Raw genomic sequence first — 23,452 nt, forward strand, 5'->3', positions numbered from 1 at the left:
TCGTCGTAAAAAAAAATTTGTTTATTCAGCGATAATTATAAGATCACTTTTTGTCCGTCCATGTGTTTGTCTGTATGTCAAGACTCTTTTTCTCAGAAGAGAGCTATGCATTGAAATATTAAATACTCGGTAGTATCTATGGTATCTATTAGCTGTGAAAAAAATTTACTTAAGTAGATGGGATCAAAAGTTGTGACCGTTTACGTCGCATATTTTCACACAATATTCATAAACACACGAACAAATACGTTCTATACGCTCTCAGAGGTATTTATCTTACTTTCCTGTACTCAAGAAAATGTAATCGTATGTGGCCAGGCTGACCCTTCTCATACAAATATTGCTGTAGTTAAAAGAAGACACCAGAATCCGTAATTGTAATATATTTAGTTGGTGCCAAATAAATAGCAAAGCGGCGATAGCCTAGTTGGTTGTGGAACGTACTGCCGAGACGAATGTCCGCAGGTTCGAAACCCAAGGGCACACATCACTAACTTTTCTAAAATTATGTGTGTATTCTTTCTGAATTATCGCTTGCTTTAACGGTGAACGAAAACATCGTGAGGAAACCTGCAAACCTAAGAAGTTCTCTATAGGAATTTCGAGGGTATGTGAAGTCTACCAATCTGCACTAGACCAGCGTGGTGGACTAAGGCCTACTCCCTCTCAGTAGTAGAGGAGTCCCGTGCCCAATAGTGGGACAGTAAGTATATAATACAGGGCTGATATTATATTATATAAATAAATAGTCTTTTATTGTGTGAGATATTTTACTAAATTCAGAATTAGATACATAATATCTTAATTATTAATTACACATTACAAATTCTGTATCATAATAGCTTTAGACAATATTTTATTATAAAGGATGCTGCTTGTACAATCTTAGGTACCTTTATTCCATAGTAATGAAATGAAATAAACTTTTATTTTCTAGAATGAGCTAACAACATTGGCGTATAATACGTAGTATATATATCGATGGGTTACAATAAATAGGCAGTACAAGTAAAATCAGGATCTCACACTCTGTCATTAATGACATGCAATATTTTAGACTAAAGATATTCTTAAAAATTCTAAATAATATTACAAGATAATAAACTTAATGGCTATGCCAAAATGAGATTTTTTTAAAACAATAATTCACTGAATTCGTATAATGTAGAATACAATATAAAAGTTATAGTTTTCTTTAATTTCTTTTAATTGTCTTTTCAATATTGTGTATTATGGCTAAAAATATAATTTTGTTTTAAGTACTTACTAAATTTAATACATTATACATGGTGTCATTATGTATAGTAATGACACTATATTATATAATATTATATTATAAAGCCAACACAGCGGTTTTTACAAATGTGTGCATGAGTAATTACTCATACACACATTTTAAAAACCGCTGCGTTGGCAGTTTAGTGTGCGTAAACACTGAAGAGCCAAGGGTTTGATGTACAATACAATAAAAAACTCTTATTGCACACATATGAAAAAGAAATTAGTATAAAAAACACTAATCAAATATATTCTTAATGTTTGAAATGTATGCTTTAATGACGAAATGAAGATAGATATAGGTACATGAATATGTGTTGCACTTTCTATTTAGTAGTAGTAATTGAAATTGACAGAATTTTTGTTCGCGGCAATAAGCTATGACCTAGCCTTTCTTTGTTTTCTTTTATAACTAATATTTTGCACATTCTTTTTCAAATTAACTTTCGACTCCTCGGCAGAAATAAATTTGTTAATTTCATCGTCGCTACTAAACTTTACTCTTTCTTCGGCTTTGATACGTTCAAATCGCATAACATAGCTTTTTGACACCTGAATAAATGAACTGACCTCCACTTTTGTCACTATTTTCTGATATCTGGAATACACTCCTAAGATGTCGTGGTAAAAATTTGACGGGAAGAGGGTTACTAAATTAGCTTGAAATTTCTTTCTTTTAGAAATATAGTCGACGTACTCAGGCAGGGACGGATATCTTCCTAAATTTATCACGCACCTAATGAACAGATTGTATAGAGATAGAACTTTGGTAAACTCGAGCGAGTCGGCGGGCTCGTAGGTTACCTTAACTTTATCTTTGTTATCGTCATTGCTGATAACTACTTTCTTAGTAATCTTGACCAACTCCGTGTAAAATGACTTAGTTTGGTCGATAGTAAAGAAAGGACGGAATGTCTTATCGCAAATTTCATAGGTACTTTTGCCGGCTGCAGAAGTTTCCAAGTCACCTACGAAATGCATCAGATGCACATAGTCATTCAAATGAACCGTTTCTTCAACTACATCGTCGCGCAAAATATCTTTGTGGTCCAATTTTAGGTAATTCAGCTTGTAAAGATTGAACGGCTTTTCAATTTCACTGAGCAGAAAACCGTCCGCAGTCTTAAAGATCGTTTCCAACAAATAGTAAACTTTCTCTTTTCGTTTTTGTATTTTCTTCAAAATCATTACATGGCTGACTAGTTCTATACGTCTTTCAATTGATTTATAGTCTAGTTCATAGTTAAAGTACTTCAAGATTTCGAGCATATAATTGGCTACGCCGTAAAACTGTCTCAATCGTTCTTGGAAAAAAAATTGAGCATCATCTTTGAAAATGCAAGAAGACAGTTCAACGCAGTACCACAACGCAGTTAGCAACGATGTGTTAATTCGAGGATCTAATGGCAAAGATGACAGCCCAATTTTGCAGACTGTTTGACTTATACGTCGCATAGCATACTTTTGGAACTGCGTGACAACATTTTTGTCCATCCATTCTTTGTTTTCACAGTTCTTCCATAGCACGTAGTAGAATAATCCAATATTGAAGTTAATCTTTTTGGAATCGAAGTACGTCGCCGACAGAATGTAGTCGTTGTATCTATCGAATTCATCTGTGTCTATCAGCACAAGGCCGCCATGAAAGGGTCTTCGTGTTCGCGGTTCAGTGTTAATATTGTTTTCCAAAAAATGTTTGTAAACATTCAAAGTATAAAAGTAGCCAATTGACTCACTGATGTCTTTATCGTTCATTAAAAATAACGGACACTCCATCATTGATTTGAATTTATTAAAACTGGCAGGCATGACTTCACCCGAGGAACTGTTTTCGTGGAAAATAATCTTGTCCAGCAAACTCAATTTTGTCAAAATTACAACAGGGATTCCTTTGTCGTCCTCCAGAATTATGTCAGGGAAAGCTATTTCTTGTTCGCTTGTGAAGTTAACGTCATCGATTTCTTCCTCTTTAACGGGTTTGTTAAATTTCATGCCGAACTGCAACGCGTCAAACGAGAAAGATTTAGTGTCGCTGACGATATAATTAATCAACGTTACAATACATTTCTCAATTTCAACCGTCGCCTCACGAGCCTCAGTAAACAGATTCTTATACCAGGTGGTGCGAACAAATTCACGCAAAAATACACTTTTGTCCTTTGTTTCCAGGTTAACTTGGTTATGTTTTTTATGCGTTTCAGATAACAACTCGTCAAATAATCGATTTCGTAGATTTTTCAGTTTGTCAATTTCTTTAAAAGTTGAGGCATGTAATTTGGGTTTGGTGAGGAACTTTAATTTAATATAAGATTTCAAATTGTCTTTTTCGGAATTAAAGTTATCAGCATTGATTTTGTCGTAGTCAAACTCAACGGAAATGTCAGTGCTATCATAAAGTTCGTAATTACAGTAAACCATACAACGGCTTTTAAAGAAAGACGATGCTACGGAAAGATCGATTCGCTCCCGCCGTTCATTAAACGCATGGAAGACAACTGTTTCGTAATGCATATCGCTGTTCAATTCGATACTCCCCTTTGCACAAGTTTCATGAATCATACCATCCGTGATGATGTACAGTAACTTGATTTTGTGCTCTTCATTGCGGAAGTCATAGTTATCTTGTAGCCAATAAACAATCGTCTTCGGGCATGATACATAATGATCACCTTCCTGTTCAAGGTATGTAGTTCTAATTATATCTTCATCAACCTCTTCGTACTTGCATCCCCAGTGCAAGTAAACGACTTTCGATTCTGTCGGTGGGTTTTCTGTTTTTAATAGTTCTTGTTCAATTTCTTCTACATCGTTCTTGAATCGTTCAATAGTCTTCAAACCGTGATAGTGGTAATACTCGTTGCCACGAGTTTTACTTGAAAAGTCTTTTGCGTAAATGAAGAGGTTGACCATTTTCCCGATGTAAAAACTTATCCGTCTTCAAAGTGAAGTAAATCCTTTTGTTGAAGACTGATGGGTACCGGTTCCGCGTTATTTGTGATACTGAGCGTGATGCTCAGCTTATATTTGTCAATGATTTCAATTGCCAAACTTGAACGCGTAAGGAGGTTCCTAGAACAACAGCATGTGTTAGATTGTGAATAAAATTATAAAAAAATTAAGATTAACAGGAAGATCAATGCTTTTTTACTTTCGATCACAAAAGCGGCAACATTTCTGAAGTAATCAGGATTACTATTAGATCCTTTGCTGGGAATTTATTATTAAAGTACGTATGACCTCGCGACTTAAGTGTTAGTGTGAGCCTTAACTGAACCAGTGTACGTACAAAAATATTCACAACGATGGGGAAGTTTACCTTTTCTTTTGTTTGAATGGGTAGGTAATTGTTGAAATTGATTTCCAATTTACTTTCCTAAGGGTTAGTTTACGAATGATATACATTGTACATTCATTATTCATATGGTGAAAACAAATATTATTGCATCCGATTGCATTAGTAGTCGGGTTTCCCAGACCTACTGGCAGTGTCATAACTACACGCGTGATGGCCCGTGCCCTACATAATGGGGCACTTGTAACTCGGCACTGGTAAACCCAACGTTCTTTTTTTGTTAGGATTCTCCTGGACGGTGGTCTTCGCCTTGGGTCGGGGGCTCCTCAAGCCGGGAGAGCCCGTGGTATTTTGCTGACATACCATTTATACCATGGCTTACTGACTTTGGTCCATTCTGGATTACGAAACCCTAGACCTCATAGACAACAATTAAAGACAGACACTGGTTGGTTGTTGAAGCACACACACAATCACTCATTTTGTCCCTGAAGGGGTAGACAGCGGCGCAATGGGTGCACGCACTTATTGCCACTTAAAAAATAGTTTAGCTTTAATATTTACTACGTGATGTGAAAATATGTAACGAAAATATGAGTGATTCTTAGTTATGACAACTAGCAAGACTGAAAGTGATGAATGATATGATGCAATATGTTAATATATTTTTCGTCTAATGTAAGGAACCCAATAGTCTATATTAATATTTTGATGCAATTATGTTTTATCATTTTATCACACACCTCTGACTTTTCTAAAAAATCATGTGTGTATTTTTTGTGAATTTATCGTTCGCTTTAACGGTCAAGGTAAACATCGTGAGGAAACCGGCACATCTGAGAAGTTCTCTATAGGAATTTCGAAGGTGTGTGAAGTCTACCCATCGGCACTAGGCCAGCGTTGTGGACTAAGGTCTAATCCCTCTCAGTAGTAGAGGAGGCCCGTGCTCAGCAGTGGGCAAGTTTATAATACAGGGCTGATATTATTATGTTTTACATTCAAATTACTATATCTAGCCTGCGATGATGTCCATTGGCGTGATTACAGGTTCTCTCTAAGGTGGGAGCAAAGAAAAGCTCACCGAATTTAACGCAAGGCTCTCTCTAAGCGTATATTTTTTCATTTGATACACATATGACGGGTTTGCACTTAAAATAACAAGACCATCTATCATATTCAGCCGTCCACTATATTGGATTAAGAATGACGTCCCTTAAACTTTAATCGTACTTAATTATAATAAGAGTTAACCAGTGCTGCAAACGAAACAAATCGTAGTATATATCGATAGGTAATAAGTAATCATATCTTTACTCGAACATGACGTCATTTGCTCCGATTGGCGTTCAGAATGTCATGGTGGATTGCATTATTTTGTAATTTTATTTTATCAAAATAATTATTGATCTCGCTCATAATAACAAAATAAATACGAGTTTACTAATTCTCTATTTAGGTTTCATTAAACAGATACAAAACTTAAGGGATTTTTATTTACTGTCATCATGTCTATTATCCCTGTTACAATATCTAATAGTCGTGTTTGCGTTGCTTGTCAAACATTATTAGTGATGAGTTGGAACATCAATAGGGCAGGGCGAGTCAAGGACGCGTGTCTCCGTGGAAACTATGTAGACAACAAGGGATAAGTTACCCTCAGTCTGCGAGCGCCACATGTAGTCATGTCAAGGAAGCGCACAAGAATGGCTTGTCCCTAACTATACTCCAATATGTCGGCACTTATAGTATTTCTACTCCAGTTTGTTATAATTCGGACGGTTAATACGCAGACGACGCAAAATATTAACGTTTGTAAGTGAAGTTTCGTATACTTAAGTTTTGAGTTTCGGTTACGCCTGGCGGCCCGATAAGGCCCAGCGCCCACAATACCGTTTTTTTTTATAGAAATTGGCTAGAGTTCATTCACCGCGTCAGTCTTGCATTTTTGGACACACAATTTTAATTAATTATAAACGCGATGATTATGTGGATTTAAATTAACTATCTTTGTAGTGTTGGTTGCCACCTACCTACTGTGTTTATAGTTTCACATAATTTGTAGAATTTTTGTGAAAACTGTTACTAACAGGCCGTTTTGCGCATAGGCAAAAACCCGTACATTATCACTTCAAATTGTATGGAGATAACAGAACGTGAGAAAAAATGTGCGGGTTACTACGGAAATACTTAAAAAAAAATAATTAAGAAACGAACGAACTATTTAGATACGAGTATTAAATTATTAGGCATTTTGTTCGGTGTCGTGAAAAAGTTCAAATAATAGTTAGTAATCTGTTTGTAGTACTAATCAATGAAGAAAATAACGCATTAGCTGAGAAGTCTTTCGATGTTGCCAAAGAATATGTGAGGCGTAATCCCACTTTAGGACTCGCTGTTGAGCCGGTCATCGTGGTTGGCAACAGATCCGACGCAAAAACATTTTTGGAGAATGGTAAGCAATTGTTTTTAACACCTGAATTTAGTACAACATATTCTGTAACATTTTTTTATGCTCTAAAAACGACGAGACGGCGTCTCAAGGTTTTTCCTTGTTAGAAACGATTAACCTAACAATGAATGTAACAAATAGACTATTTACTTTTATTTGTTGTTAGTTTGCAGGAAATACAATGATATGTTATCAGCGAAAAAGACTCCTCACGTCGTGTTAGACTTTACGATGACTGGGGTCGGTTCGGAGACGATTAAATCGTTCACCGCTGCGCTGTCACTGCCAACAATTTCGGGTTCATTCGGGCAGGCCGGGGACTTGCGACAGTGGCGATCCCTGAACTCTAATCAGACTAAATTTCTCCTACAAGTAATGCCTCCCGCTGATGTTATGCCGGAGTCTATTAGGGCGATTGTTACCCAGCAAGATATAACTAACGCAGCTATTCTCTTCGATGAGTTTTTTGGTACGTACAGTATGCGCAGTGACAGATATTTTTAATGTCAATGACATTGACACTCAGGAAATCTATAAACTCGTCTCTTTATTCCTCTTAAAACACATACAAAACGTTTTTTTTCAGTAATGGACCACAAATACAAATCCTTACTGCAGAATATTCCAACGCGACATGTTATTACTCCAGTAAAAAGTTTTAATAAAGACGAAATTAAAACGCAACTTAGAAGTCTCCGTGACCTGGATATTGTAAATTTCTTCATCGTCGGTAGTTTGAGAACGATAAAAAACGTTTTGGATGCAGCCGATGAGAACCAATACTTTGGCAGGAAGACCGCATGGTTCGCTTTGTCATTGGATAAAGGAGACATTACTTGCGGTTGTAAAGACGCAACGATCATCTACATGAGGCCCACGCCGGACGCGAAGAGCAGAGATCGCTTGGGAAAGATTAAAACCACCTACAGCATGAACGGCGAGCCTGAGATCACAGCAGCGTTCTACTTCGACCTGTCTTTGCGAACGTTTTTAGCCGTAAAGTAATGACCTTAACTATTCTAGTGCTCACGTACTCGTTTCTACTTTAGTGCACCACGTGCCATGTGGTTTGTCTAATTATAACTTGGCTTATTCCATGAGAGTTCGCGTTTATGAATTTCCAGATCCCTACTGGACTCTGGCAAGTGGCCAAACGACATGAAATATATTACATGTGACGATTACGACGGTAAGAATACTCCTAACAGGACCTTGGATCTTAAATCGGCTTTTCAAGAGGTGCGTTGACACATTTACGCGACTTCTTCGTAATGCAAAATTTTCTTTTAAATTTGTCCGTCTGTCGTCACTCAATAATCTCTTCTAGGTAAAAGAGACGCCTACATATGCTCCATTTCATATTCCGGAAGACGATCCAATAAACGGCCGCAGTTACATGGAATTTAGCACGGATTTGTCGGCCGTGACGGTTAAAGACGGTGCGTCTATCGGCAGCAAGGCACTAGGCACGTGGAAGGCGGGACTCGCCAACCCTTTATCCTTGATTGACCCTGAGAATATGAGCGATTATTCAGCGCAACTTGTATACAGAGTCGTAACAGTCGAGGTGGGTAAATGAACTCGGCATTGTTTAAAATTCTGTTGGCAACTTGATAAAATTTCGTCCGTTTGCTTAGTTACAACTGAGCAAACAAACGTGTCATTCTCATTGCGTCCGTTTAGAATTCTGATATTTATATGGCTGCAAGTTTTATGCGATCTAGGTTTCATGTTTCAGCAACAACCGTTCATAATAAGAGATGACGCCGCGCCGAAGGGATTCAAAGGTTATTGCATTGACCTCATTGAGGAGATTCGGAAAATCGTTAAGTTCGATTATGAAATAACGTTATCTCCAGATGGAAACTTTGGTACTATGGATGAGAATGGCAATTGGAACGGTATTATAAAGGAACTCGTCGAGAAGAGGGCAGATATAGGTCTGACCTCGCTATCCGTAATGGCCGAGAGAGAGAACGTAATAGATTTCACAGTGCCTTATTACGATTTGGTCGGAATAACTATAATGATGAAGCTGCCGCGCACGCCAACATCTTTGTTCAAATTCTTAACGGTCTTAGAGCATGACGTGTGGCTTTCGATACTGGCTGCTTATTTCTTTACCAGGTAAGCTGCAATGACATCATTCGATCTTTATTGCAGAAACCAGTTCCGCGCGAGGTTCATCTCGAACGTTATGTTTCGTTTCCGAATGCTTAAGTATAAAGGAATGTTCTATACATCTTTTTAATCCTAGGAAGATAAGGACAGAGCGTTCGTTTTACCCACGGTTATACCGCGAATTATACTTTACATCGAGCGTATCGAAATGTAATGTTATATATGAAAATGTTCTACGATCCGTGACATTTGAACATTTATTACGATAGAGAACGCGATCGATGGCGGGTGCCCACCTGCTTCCATTATTTCTTATCTGATTTTGTAGAACGAGGTCAAACGATGGACCCGACCAACACGCGGCTATACGTAGGTACTATTTACGATAATCGTCTATGCACGGTTTTAAGCGACCGTCATCGGATAATACGCTATTATACATAATTAATGATATTAGTATTTACCTGCATATTAAAAAGATAATAACGTTCGAAAAACCCAGATAAACAAGTGATGATTCATAAAAAAAATCCAGTCAAATATCCTACACAAGTAAACAGGAATCTACACCCGGATATAATATTTGAGCATCGATATATAGATAAATAAATACAATGAACTCATTTTTACTAAATAAGTGTTCTTAATTAAACAAAAAAAGACTGAATAAATGTATAAATACGCTTCCAAATTCAAATTGCTAAAAAGCCGCTATACACAAATGGGTCTTGGTCGCACGTTTGCCATATGTCGAATGTGGGCCAAGTTCACCAAATAGGCCCTGAAGAGAAACACGCCGATTCCAAGGAGGTCGCGAATCGAGTTGCACGCATGTTAGCTGTGGTTCTCCACAAATTACCCTCAAAATTGTTTCCTCTTTCTTCTGACAAGCCTGAGTCTTACAAGCCAATATCTTAAGCTAAGCAATATTGTTATAGTAATTGTATATAGGAATACATACTTATTGTACGAAGATGTGGTTTGAAGTGTGTTTAAATTTGGATATGGAACACATATAAAGCAGAGGGCAAATAACAAGACCGAGTCTACAACACAACTGCCTTTTGTTATTCTAACCTCTATGCGTTAATATAAATGACAACGTTTCTGTTTCACAGAGAATATATAAAATGTATGGCTATGCGTCGTATGAGTCATATCCTGTATCCAAACATTTGAAAATATTTGTGATGAATATTGCATAACCTTGCGAAATGAAATATTCATAGTTCTCATTTTAAGTGTAATTTAAATATGAGTAATTATAATAACTGTGTATTTATAAACAATATATTGAAATGTACTTGAAAATACGCGTAGCAACGTTAATAAACGTCAACAATGTATGTTGAATCTTAACATCCTTGTAATAAATTCTATAATCGTTTGTACTCTTAAAATAGTACTTATATATGATGTATATATAGTGAATAAGCCATAAGATATGTTATTTACCAAACGAGAGCATTATATGCTGGCTATGAGCCATTTATGCTATAGGCCGGGAAATCTTACATTAATGACCTCATTTGAACTCTCACCTACTTCCTCTTAGAACATACACTGTGGGGTAGGCAGACATCAAAGACTATCGCATAAACTCGACAGTCGATAGGCTGATTGACTTAAACGACATATATTTTCAAAAAAATTCGACTAGTTTAAAAAAAAAACAAATTTCGTGCTGATTTTAAATATGTATGAAACTTGTGTCGCAAAAGAACATGTCGCTAAGTCAATTAGCGTTTCAACGGTTGAACTATGTTTTTGTTAATTAAATGGTAGTCTACCATCATATTGACTAATAAATCGTTTCCCAACGTGCATAATATGTTGCATTGACCCCACATTGGAGCCGAGAAAGGGCAGACAGAAGAAATCATTATAAGCTTGTAGTACTTTTAAATTCGTAGAATCTAGGAATTTTATACTTTACTGATACCACAAACTATATCGTCAATAGAATAAAATGTATATTGTAGAAGTTATATTATATCTATTATGTTGATTAAATTACTTTTGTTCAGAGAATATTTTCACGCATTCGAAGTCGCATTACACCAAAGTAAAGAAAATTTTAAATTAAATAACATGTATAAACAGTTCATTTCCCCTTATTGCAAATTTGAGGAAAAAATATTGAAGTAAAGAGGTAATTAACCTGATGTAAGGATATTTTTTTAAACTGAATAAGCAACGCAAAGTGTTATGGATTAAAATTTATTGTATTTATTGTGTGAGTCGTTTAGCTCGCATTCAGTACCTAACTAGCAGTCTCCACTTTATGGACGATATGGGTTCAACTTACTTTATTTAAACATTGTACAGAATTTACACTCACGCCTTTTATTTCCGAAGGAGTAGGCAGAGACGAAAATGGTGCACCCATCTTCCGCCATGTGTATTCCGCCCCATGATGTTATAGGGGAGGATCCTGTCGCCATATCAGGCACAAATTCCAGAGTCCATGCTGATGCTGAGTAGAAATACCCAAATTCACTTTGCCCGACCCGGGAAGCGAACCTACAACCTTACCACTGCTATTGTACAGTAATACAACGTCACCGAGCCAAATAATTTAATTAACATCAAATGAATATAACGCAATAATGCTTTTTAGTTTCAACCAACATTTAATTATATCCCTGAAAGATCTACGTCAAGGCATAAGCCAGCATTTTCGCATATTTTTTTAAGAATCCAATTTGAACGTATTCCGAGTTACACCAGCTTTTACCTTGATCTATTTTCGTATTAGATATGATTGATGGCAAAGCCATAAATGTAGTGTTTACCTTTTTGGGACGTATTTTCTCTATGCTTTCACATATTATTTTTTATTTATTAAACAACTTTTCAAATGTTCCAGTTTCCTTATGTGGGTGTTTGACAAATGGAGTCCGTATAGCTATCAGAATAATCGAGAGAAATACAAAGACGATGAAGAAAAAAGGGAGTTTACGTTGAAAGAGTGTTTATGGTTTTGCATGACCTCTTTGACACCCCAAGGAGGCGGAGAGGCACCTAAAAACTTATCTGGAAGGTTACTGGCTGCGACGTGGTGGCTGTTTGGGCGAGTATAGTTTGCTTTACTAGATCTTGAATAAAGGCTTGCAGAGTTAATTGCTTTTACGATTTGGCTGTTCTAAGCTCCAATAATTGTTAAATTTATTTAGAGATAATAGCCAATTAATTGATTTTGTAGAGTTCAGGCATTCTAAAAATGATTTTGGTTCAAGCTTTAGTTTTCTACAAATTACTTAGTATCAAAATATTATAGTTCGACTTTTTACGTCAGACGTGTGACATAAATGACTAAATTACGACATACACTTTCAAATAGCCAAAATATGTATAAAATAAAAACCCCGCTATTTATCTGAGCCGGTTTTCAAACATTCCATGGTTAGATTAAACTTAGTTATTAATTCTAGCATATTCGCGAATATTGACCCTATTACAAAATTTTAGATCGAATAAACCACAATCAATCAGCCATGTTTTTTTTTATCTAAATATTTGACATAAGGAATAAAGTGACAAAACAGTCAAATGCGAATAAAAATGTTGACGGTAGTTAACAATCGAATACATCGCATGGACATAACGTTGCATGTTGGGATTATTTCCTTCACCACAAGTGGGACACAGCTTGTGACGTGTTATCACTTACTTTCACTTGTATCTATTTGCGTGCCCTAAATACGCATGTTACTAACTAAACATACGTGAATTGTGCGTCTTTTATAATGACACTAAACTATAATGATGACTTTTTACCTGGTGCGGCTTTTCTTGGAAAAAAATCGACTAAAGAGCAAAATATTTTTTTATTCAATTGCTTAAAAAATATGCATGCGAGTGTAATTCAAGCTTGAACTCAAACATTTACGTGTTGAAACTCGAAATACATTGCCGAAACCAGATGATTTAATAAATAAAAAAATAATACCTATCTTTAGAAATTTATCAATAAGCTTAGTTATTACCTTCCTACTTTATTAATCAAAGGATAAAATAATAATGATATAATCTGTATTTACTCTTCATATTTCGAACAACCACGATAATGGAATCAACGATAATATTATCTTTTTAAATTATATTACTTAGAATTTAGAACTGTAAACAGTAAATGTGTTTCCTTAATTTTTCTTTTCTTCAAATAATTATATCCCTTCATAACACAAATGTATTTTACCCACAGATTTATAATAATAGCATCGTACACCGCGAACCTGGCTGCCTTCCTCACTGTCTCCAGGCTGGACACTCCTATAGAGTCCCTGGATGACTTGTCGAAGCAGTACAAGATACAATATGCTCCGCTGAACGGGTCGTCCGCGATGACATACTTCGAAAGAATGGCGGCCATCGAAGTTAGGTTCTACGAGTGAGTAATCTATCATTATCAGCCACATAAAGTCCACTGCTGAGCAAAGGCCTCCTCTAAAGTTTTTCAGACGGACCTGTCGAAAACGGCCTGTAATAATAAGTAAGAATAATAATAGTAATAAGAGTAATCTTTACTATTATGTAATGATGAAGATTTTGTTTGTTTGTTTGAACGCGCTAATCTCAGAAACTACTGGTTCGAATTGAAAAATTTGTTTAGTGATGGATAGCCCATTTATCGAGGAAGGCTATGGACTATATAACATCATGCTGTGACCAATAGGGGCGGAGTATCGATGACAAATCTTGCAAAATGGAGAATATTGATTTCTTTTGTTTTGATACATGGAAATTTGCTTCGAATTAGGAAACGAGTTATCTGGAATGGTTAAAATACACGGAATCTTACAGACATTGTAAGATTCCGTGTATTTTGTGCAATAATATTGTCAAAATCGGATAAATATGTACTATGAAACAAGGAGGAACCGCTATTTCAAATCTAAAATCACAATTGTCTCAATAGTAAATCTCTTGCGTGACTATACCCTAAAGCTAAAAAATTCACCAAACCTATTATTTATTATTTATGCTTACAAAAATAATAACCAAAAGAAATTGCAGATACTTCAATAAAGAATCGTCCCTTATCTGAGACAGCGATAACAAAGCCGATTTTCAATGAAATCTGTATCTTTTTTTTAAATATTATCTAATATTTTAATACAGACACATATAGATATACACATATATAATATAGATTTTTATAATTCACTTATCTCTAGCTTTTGTTCTCCGAATCGTATATGGCCTAAGTATGATATAAAATGTAGCCTTGAATATTTTATGAAAAATTTGCCATCAGTTTCATCAAAATCAGTTCCTGTGTATAACCTAGATCAAAGGTTCCATAGCCTTTTTTCTCATAAACAATTTAGTACTTTACTATCAAACCAGAAAAATTTACGTGGGTCCCTGCTTACGAATTATGGACCTCCAGTTTAGGTCAAGCCAACGTACATTCTGTCAAGTGTCCCGTGGACCACTGTGGGTATCAATGACCTATGAACAGATTTATATTTATATACTTATTTGTATTTTATTATTTCTTTGAATGACAAGACGAGCTTGCTATTTGCCTGAGAGTAAGCGATACAAACACACATAAACAGTAGAAACACCATCCAACACACAATAATGTACAATGTATTGTTTGGTATTCCACTACGCTCGCCATCCTGAGACATGAGATGTTAAGTCTTATTATGTCCTTTAATTACACTGCCTCCAGTAAAATTGATTAAAATTAAATAAAATTTGAATATGTGATTTCGGAAACACTCTCTTCAAGAGCATGTGTGTACCGATTACGGTTAATTTTTAGTCAATAAAAATTTTAGTACATACGTGTAAAAGTAACAATAAAATAAACATTCATATCTTTGTTGGTACAAACTTATCTCCCATGTTATCGGTCACACCTCTGGATCTGTGAATTTAGTGATTAAAAAATGTCTCGTTTATTTTAGCTTCAAACAGACGAGGTCGTCGAACTTGTAAAATCGACTTTTGGCGACATTATGCGCACCCGCACAATCTTGAATACATTAATATGTAGGTATAGACTATAGATACCTCTTGGTTCGAATACGTATTGTATGTTGGATGTTTGATTTCTTCTTTGACCTAAGAAAGACGAAATAAAAACTTAGATTAACTTAAGTACTTGGAAAATTTTTTAATTCTTCAGAACGAATTAATTGGTTGTGAAGCGAGAGGTTAATTTGTTCAATTTCAATAGCGTCAAATTTAGTATATTTTAATGTATATTTGCAAAGATATCCTTCAAACCAAATAGTTCCACTTCCACCAACCTTTACTTTCCTTAAACTAGACAATTATACTGGCATAATCTTGGTATACTTACCTAAATAAACAAAGCTGCAGACCTACCCAAACAATTATGCGATAGATCTGCCATCTAGTTTTAAATTCGTACTTTTATCTACATTTAAAACAGGTTCCTTTTATATTAAATTAATACTCATAATATTAAACAATGACCTTTCCTGGTTGTTGTATCCTTTACTGTTACAAACAGTTTTAATGCCATAAGTTTTTGATATTGTTATCTATTATAATAGGGTTTTTGTTTGTTATTCAAAATAAATGGATATACGCAAATACTTTGGAAAATCCACTTTATTCTGTGTGGAAATCCCGATAGATAAAATGCTGTAAGCGTTCGTACACTACTCACAAGTTTTGTATAGTCAGGGGGCTCTATTTCGTTTCCGAGGACTAATCCGTTGTTTTTCAACTATGGGCGATCTAATTGAAGGAAATTTGATCTTTAGTTATTATTGAAGGTGTGGTTTTATTACTATTATTATTAAGTACATGTTTTATGTCAGGTCTGAGAAGCTATATTAGTTTAACAAATCATATTTTTTTTATTTTTCCCGACCAGGATATGGAAGGAAATGAGCCTCAACGACAGTCTAAGCGACGTGGAACGGGCAAAGCTGGCAGTCTGGGACTATCCTGTAAGCGACAAATACAGCAAAATGTGGCAAGCTATGAAGGAAGCTGGTCTCCCTAACTCTATAGAAGAAGCTTTACAAAGAGTTAGAGACTCTAAGAGCTCCAACGAAGGTTTCGCTTGGCTCGCCGATGCCACTGACGTCAGATACCATGTGCTCACAAGCTGTGATCTGCAGATGGTTGGAGACGAATTTTCGAGGAAACCTTATGCCATCGCCGTCCAACAAGGTTCGCCGTTGAAAGACCAGTTTAATAATGCGTAAGTATTTAATGCGTTAGCCTATTATTTTAATTTAAGATATGTTACTAATTATAAGAGGAAAAACAGGAACGTCGCTTAATACCCTTAAGTCTGCCCACGCCTTATGAGTATTTTAATCGTCGATGACTAATCACAGCGACAATTTGTCGTTAATCGCAAGTCCCAAATGCTATTCGTACTTACTGCGTAGCTCTATTCCCTGTGTCACTATTGTATAGTGACCCAGGAATGACCCTCTATTTCTGTATAGTGACACAGGAATGACCGTCTATTTCTGTTTAGTGACACAAGATTGATCCTCTATTTCTGTATATTGAAACAGGAATGATCCTCTATTTTTGTATAGTGACACAGGAACGACCCTGGATTTCTGTTAAGTGACAGGGATGATCTCATTATGACGGTTTCGTTATGATTAGGTCTCGTTCGCGTCGTGTTCGGACATAAAGGTGCGTTTACGGTTTTTCTTAACTATCATCAATTTATTTTAAAACAGACTTTGTTTTTTTTTCTTACGAGGATAAAATCAACAAATAATATTTTATTTACCTTATAAGTATTTTAACATCGTCTAACAAATTCAAATATGTTATTCACAATTGTTTAATTTAATTGAAAGTTAAATTGCGTCTAATATTTATAGGATTAGTATAATAGACAATAGAATATAACCCAATACATGTCTCTATGTACTCTAACCAAACTGTGCAGATCCCAGGGCATCTCTCTGGGCGATACAATGTCGGATGTAAGGCACGGTGACCCCAACATAACCGCTGGCTCTCCCGACGAAGGCTGGACGGTAGTAATAAGGCACTTTCTCCGGGAAACCAAAACAAAAATGTCCCAGGTCGGTCGGAAACCCTTGATTGCCTCTGACCTCGACAGATTTGTGAGTGGGTGGTTAATTGTTACTGCAGGTCGTTGTCCAGCAGTTTCTATTAACAGCACCAAAATAAGTGTTTTTTTTGGTTGCTACCCAAAGTAATTTTGTCAATTTTTCGAAATTGGAACTCGGTATATGTAGAAGAATGAACGAAGGTTTGGAAAGAATGTAGGTACTAGAATTTAGTTGTTAGAAAGGTTGTTATGACAATAAAGTGAGTGTGGATGAATGAAGACGATAACTAATGGTAGAAACATTTGAAAATATTAACTCTATGTCACTCGAATATAGGTTTAATTAAGAAAACATAAATACATGAAGAGGTGAAATTGTTACCTTCGTTATTCTTTGAAAAGTGGGAGCTGTTAAGTTTATGCCAATCTCTTTGAACTACACGCATGTAAAAAAAATATTTGAGATTAATGCATTGTTGTGTTTAAAGATTTTTTTTAACAAGGAAATAGGTATCTTCATATTTCTTCATACTCATAATGCTTGAAAAACGAAGCTATTAAATTGAAATACATGAATTTAATTTTGTTACATAGCTACATCGCTAAGAAGTGCGCTTCTTAAATTTTTTGTCTTTGGCATTGGGAGGTTTTGTGAGCTAAAAAAAACCTAATTACCTAGATAGGTAGATATTTTGGTATAGACTGGTATTTTTTGTGCTCTTGTAAAAATTTCGGCGTGCAATATTATGGATGTGCTAAGAAAAAAAAAGCAATAAAGATAGCCAGTCTACATAAGTATGGAGACCGCGAAACATTCTGCTTTCCTCTTGTTATAAAAATAAAAACAATGTTGTATTACGAGCCCACGTCTATAATACAGACATTGTATACTATCTGACGTCTTACCATTACAAACAATTGGCCATATTTTCAACGCTCAAAATTATACAGAGATAAAAATACTTGAGTATTTTCTTCATAATGATGTTAGTGGTGCCATCTAGTGTTGCATGGAGGAAACACGAAATAACAACTTCGGTTCCAATTACAAATAGGTAAGTACAAAACGAATGAAAATGAACGACTATTCTAGGATCCAAATATAATGACATGTATTATGCAAATTAATATTAACAGAGGTGAGTGAGGTGACATTTACTGTCACACATAAATAAACTAAAAAATATTCATCGGCTGCCCATTACCACTGATTACGCACATTTAGATTTTGTTATTATGTGGGCATATTGCATTTTCGAACGTTTCTAATATAGGTGGATACTGGAAGTTAATGACGTCAGGTGGAGACTAATCATCATAACTAGCTTTATAATTACGTAAACATGAGGAAAGGTAGCTACTTAGTACGCAAAATGAAGGGAACGCACAATCAATTAACGTTCCTTTCGCCATCGCGTATGGATATTATGCAATTTCGTATTGTTGAGGTACTTACTTTTGGTTATTTCGTAATTTTGTCTTGAATCATCGGTCAACTTGATGTTTAAAATAATTGAAGAATAATAATGTCGTGTATAAGTATGGAATGCATTTTATTTCATATCGTAAATTTTAAGTCTAGTTAGCTCTTCAGTTATAGTCATGATCCAAAAATTGAAAATCGTTATTGACTGGACCATTTAATTTCCTAGCTTATCGATAGATGGCATTTATGTAAAAAATATCCACATTGCAATAGTTTTACCGTCGCAATGATCTATAAATTAAAAATCATAATAATCAACATCTATTACCGTGGCAGAATCTTGAAATCACCACCTTGTTACCACTAAAATAAGGATTTACATAGAAATTGTAAACAAATAGATGTGCAATGCCTCAAGGTCATGCAACACAAATATTATGTCATAGTTTGTGAATTTTGCGAGGTTTATGCATAATAAACGCTTGCTGGCTGATCATGAATTTTACTATCAGGCCCATAGAAAAGGAATGATAACTCCTGAGTGCGCAACTCCCTTACGGAACTCTTGTTTGAGTGAACAACGCCGTGAGCTCTTGCTATTCGTTTCTTACGCCACTCGCCACTCGTTCGCGCTATATAGGCGGATCTGGCCGGTTGCGTGTTTGCTTTAGGTATTACGGTTGTATTGCCGGCTCAGTAATGCGTAATTTAAAATATATTTACTTACGTATAAGTAAAAGGGAGACACTATTGGACACTTTTTACAAAAAATGTATAATTTTAATCGAAACTAATACAGAGTAGGAAATCTACTTTTTTGTTCACTATAATTAATCACGAAATGTCTGTTTAGGAACACGGCGAAACCTACAACTTTCGCGCATCATATCGGGGTTCACGCGTTGAACCCGAACCGCGCTCCGATTGGCGGAGTGCGTACGTCGCCTTATCGGGAGCCAATGGGAGTATATCCCGCGAAAAATTCAAATTTAGGAGCTATGTCAAAATATTAGACCGGGCGTGGCATGACGTGTATAAGCGTGAGGCGTCTCGTAGACCCGCCGCAATAGATTGCGCGCCTAGTCGCGTAAGGTCATTGCGCTTAAGCCCGCGAAAAGTTAATTATTCAACATCAAAAGCAAAACACAGCTTCATTGTAAGAATAGAATATTATATTTTTAAATCATAGATTTTTTTTAATTCGCTTAAATAAATTATAATCAGTGATTCTTAATTTCATGAATAGTATCGTATCGTAAATCGCGATGTAACAAGATTTTAAATTAGTCTCCTTGATCAAGTTCATAATTTGTATGAACAGATCCTAAAGCATTTAAAGTTAGAAAGAATTATTTTAAAATCACAATGCAGTTCTTAATTGCTTGAACATTTCGGACACAATTCAAGAGTCCTAGTTGATACTGGACAGAAAAAATTTTCAATATTGCCCGACCTGGGTTTCGAACTTGAAACCCCAGCGCGTTAGTCGTAACGCACACATGATACAACTATAACACCGAGGCAGTCAATAACAATTTACAAAGGTGATAGAATGTAATTACACTAGAGCCTATAATTTTATATTGACACATACGTGAATTGGATAAATTGTAAATCAGAATATGAAGGGCATTTCCAAATTTACAGTAAACAGTTAATTAAGCGCACGTCCCTCGTACTCGTCAGCAAAGATTCCGAGCGACTGAGGCGGAATATTAAACCGAAGGGCCGCTCTCAAGAAAGTGATGGCGTATAAAGACGTCGCGTATGAGAGAAAGTGACGGGAAACGCCCGCGCACGCCGAATATAATGGCTTAAGCGCCAAAACTGTTTTCGTTTCATTCTAATTATACTATTACATTAACTGTAATTGTAACTAATAGTAGATTTTTTTAATCTTAGAAAATATCAATTTCTTGTATTGAAATTTGAAATCAAGTTGCGAATGTATATGATAACAATTTAAAAATAAAACGTGGTTAAATAAAATATCAGAGGTTACTTTGGATTTGTATGATGATTTTATGTAAGATATTTATAATTATTCATAAGTCTGATTGCTAGTAAAGTGGGTCTCTGTTATCAATTTTACTTGTAACGTTAGGGCTTAAGTAGATAAAAGCTTGGATATTTAAAGGTTACATGCAATTAAATTTATCGCTTCTCTACATTTACAGCCGCAGTCATTGGTTATTCACACATTATATTTTCCACCTGCTGTGTTCATTTTGACCTATTTTTCATATCTTACGTTGAAGGTTTCTTCTATACCAATGTCTTAGTTAACAATCCATTAAAAACAAATTGTTTGTGCTCTCTAAGGCAGTTTTTATGCGTTCGGTCTCTGCTCGTGCATAGGAGGACATTTGTCGAGGGGCGTGGCGTAGGTATAGTTAGTCTATAACCATTTGGCTGTATTAATTATTGATATTTGAGGCGTATACGAGACAACGAACAACTTTCCATCATTTCCCCCTCTTCCTAACTTGAGAATCTTTCTTGCTACCCTATTTCCTTCCCCACTTCCTGTCCGCGACCCTGCGGTTGCTAAACGAGGGATTCGCAAGTGTCAATATGACAGTTGCACCAGTATACCGATAGCAGGTAACGCTTCTAAAACTGCAACAGTTCTTTAAAAAAATGCTATTTTATGAATGCTACTTTGATATACAAGAAAACATTGCAAGGAAAAGTAATTTTCCGTTAAATAAAATTTAAATTATGTATGATTGCATGACGCCATATTGGCAGGCCGCCATTATACGCACCTGTATAGGTATACAGTACTTCGCGGCGAGTGTCAGTGTTGCCAGAAGGTTACATTTCTTACATTTTTCGTTACATTTGACCCTTTCGCGTAACATGTAAGTAATTTTTATATTTAAGGCAATTTTCGTAACTTTTGAGAACAACGGGATTTGTAGTACAAAAATTTTATTGTAAATAGTTTATGAACGCATTTCTATTCAACGCACCTAAAACTGGCGGGTCTAAAAAATATTTCACTCCATGTCACACTTAGAGATGGCTCGCCATGACAAAATGAAACGTATCTTGTATATATTAAAACTTGATTTTGCTTGAGTGTGCGCGCGCACATTCCTACTTCGCGAGTCCCCGCGGTTTCGTAGCTACAGAAATGCTTGCCCAAAAACGCGTAAATTAAAAAAAAACAATAATGTAATTTTTGCAGCAAAAATGTAACATTTCAGGAAATGAAACGTAACTTACGACTCGAGGGCCCTGGCAACATTGGCGAGTGTACTTAGTAGGTATGTTTAGAGTTACTGCCGTGAATGTTTTTAGAACGTGACTTATTATCAGATTCAGAGCACAATGGCGTCGTTCGTTTTGTTTTTATACTCATGATAAACGTTTACCTGTATAGCAATCATCAGTAAATATTGGTTATACGAGAAAAGACGAATGCATTTCATAGAAGATTGAATAGTACTTATTTTTATAAATCAGATAAGATTTTATGATTTATTATAATTTTTTAACTGAATGTCACCCTTTAATTTAAGTAGTTTACGGAAAACGATAAAGAATATAAGGATTAAGTCCTGTGCAGTGTGAACTGTGAACAAATCACACAATGAGGAAGTAGGTGTGATTTACATTGGCCTGTGCTGGAAAGGGATTAGGCCTTAGTCAATCACGTTGGCCTAGTGCGGATAGGCAGTCTTCACACACCCTCAAAATTCTAATAAAGAACATTCACACAAATTAACTAGCCTAGTTTAAGTAAGTAGGTGACGAAATATCTCACTTTAGATAGTACTGATGTCGAATTTAGTGTTTGTTTAATTTTGCTAAATGCCTGGGGTTTACTGTTAAATTTGATAACTGTTGCTTTATAGGTCACGTACATGATTTCGAAATATGAATACACTAATTCAATAATTATTACCACACTACAATATTGGAATGGGAAACTTTATTAATAAAGATATTATATACCCACATATGAAATTTATTTCTATTGTATTATGAGGAATAGAAACTGTTTATAAGAATATATTTTGTTTTTAAAAATATATTCTAGTGCTTAGGAATTTTATCTTGGGAAAACACTGACGCGGCTTGAAGTTAAAGCTAGTATGTTATATTTACTTACACAGAACTAAGATAGTTAAGAAACCTGTGTCCGTATTCCAGAATACTCCGACTTCTCAACGAGCGTAAATTAGAAAATCTAAAAGAAACATGGTGGAACAACAATCCGAACTCAATGAAATGCGAGAAACAAGATGACCAATCAGATGGCATTTCTATACAGAATATTGGAGGGGTTTTTATTGTAATATTCATGGGCATTGGACTCGCTTGTATTACCCTGGGTGTCGAGTATTGGTGGTACAAGTGGAGGAAACGGCCCCTTGTTGGCGACATAATGCAGGTTTGCTATTAGTATTTTGTCAGGCGTTAGAGTTTCGTCACCTCTTGATGCATCGTGCAACCTTGTGTCGATAGATGGCGTTAGTATTCTGTTTCCATTCTTTTTGATTTGATAACTTTTAATACAATTTGTAATATTCTAACTACAAATTCGTTTCAGGTTGAACCAGCAAAAACTACCAAGGATAACGTCACTAAACCCGAGAGTTTTAATTTCAGATCCAGAAATTTAGGTTTATCTAATTTGAAACCTAAATTTTGAAATGCAATTATTTAAACAGTAAATTACTATGTGAATATAAAATAATATTTTTAAGAAGAGATATTTATCATGTGTTCATACTAATCTTTTCTTAATAACTCATAATTTATAAATGTAGGTTCTGCTCCAAAAATTGTGTATGCAAGTGTGTGAATAAACACGTAAGTAGCACGACGTCGACT

The 23,452-nt window shown here is 35.5% G+C and overlaps 3 protein-coding genes across 5 annotated transcripts in view; 1 reads left to right on the forward strand and 2 right to left on the reverse strand.

Annotated features, from left to right (window-relative positions):
- The window catches only part of LOC115440338, a 32,247-nt gene extending 12,745 nt beyond the window's left edge, over positions 1 to 19,502 (reverse strand). The window contains exon 1 of the mRNA XM_037440469.1: positions 19,335 to 19,502. The gene's annotated coding sequence lies outside the window, so the exon portion shown is untranslated. The remainder of the gene's footprint in view (positions 1 to 19,334) is intronic.
- LOC119188456 lies at positions 742 to 13,499 on the reverse strand. Of its 3 annotated transcripts, none has more exons than XM_037440467.1 (2): positions 13,379 to 13,499; positions 742 to 4,347 (listed from the first exon to the last, which is right to left on the reverse strand). In XM_037440467.1, exon 2 carries the CDS (start codon positions 4,186 to 4,188, stop codon positions 1,657 to 1,659), a length of 2,532 nt encoding a protein of 843 aa, XP_037296364.1. In that variant the 5' UTR covers positions 4,189 to 4,347; positions 13,379 to 13,499; the 3' UTR covers positions 742 to 1,656. The 3 variants fall into 3 exon arrangements, with proteins under 3 accessions (XP_037296364.1, XP_037296361.1, XP_037296362.1); XM_037440464.1 differs by lacking the exon at positions 13,379 to 13,499 and adding an exon at positions 11,482 to 12,010; XM_037440465.1 differs by lacking the exon at positions 13,379 to 13,499 and adding an exon at positions 10,102 to 11,126.
- On the forward strand, positions 6,031 to 23,444 carry LOC115440337 (ionotropic receptor 25a). The gene is made up of 12 exons (XM_030164586.2): positions 6,031 to 6,382; positions 6,873 to 7,022; positions 7,186 to 7,488; positions 7,606 to 8,020; positions 8,144 to 8,258; positions 8,347 to 8,586; positions 8,758 to 9,146; positions 12,010 to 12,213; positions 13,348 to 13,533; positions 16,006 to 16,338; positions 22,769 to 23,009; positions 23,169 to 23,444. The coding sequence occupies exons 1-12, from the start codon at positions 6,301 to 6,303 to the stop codon at positions 23,268 to 23,270; spliced, it is 2,760 nt and encodes a 919-aa protein (XP_030020446.1). The 5' UTR covers positions 6,031 to 6,300; the 3' UTR covers positions 23,271 to 23,444.
- The last annotated feature ends 8 nt before the right edge of the window (positions 23,445 to 23,452 follow it).

The sequence above is a fragment of the Manduca sexta genome, chromosome 19, assembly GCF_014839805.1.
Source record: "Manduca sexta isolate Smith_Timp_Sample1 chromosome 19, JHU_Msex_v1.0, whole genome shotgun sequence".
NCBI classification, from domain to species: domain Eukaryota; kingdom Metazoa; phylum Arthropoda; class Insecta; order Lepidoptera; family Sphingidae; genus Manduca; species Manduca sexta.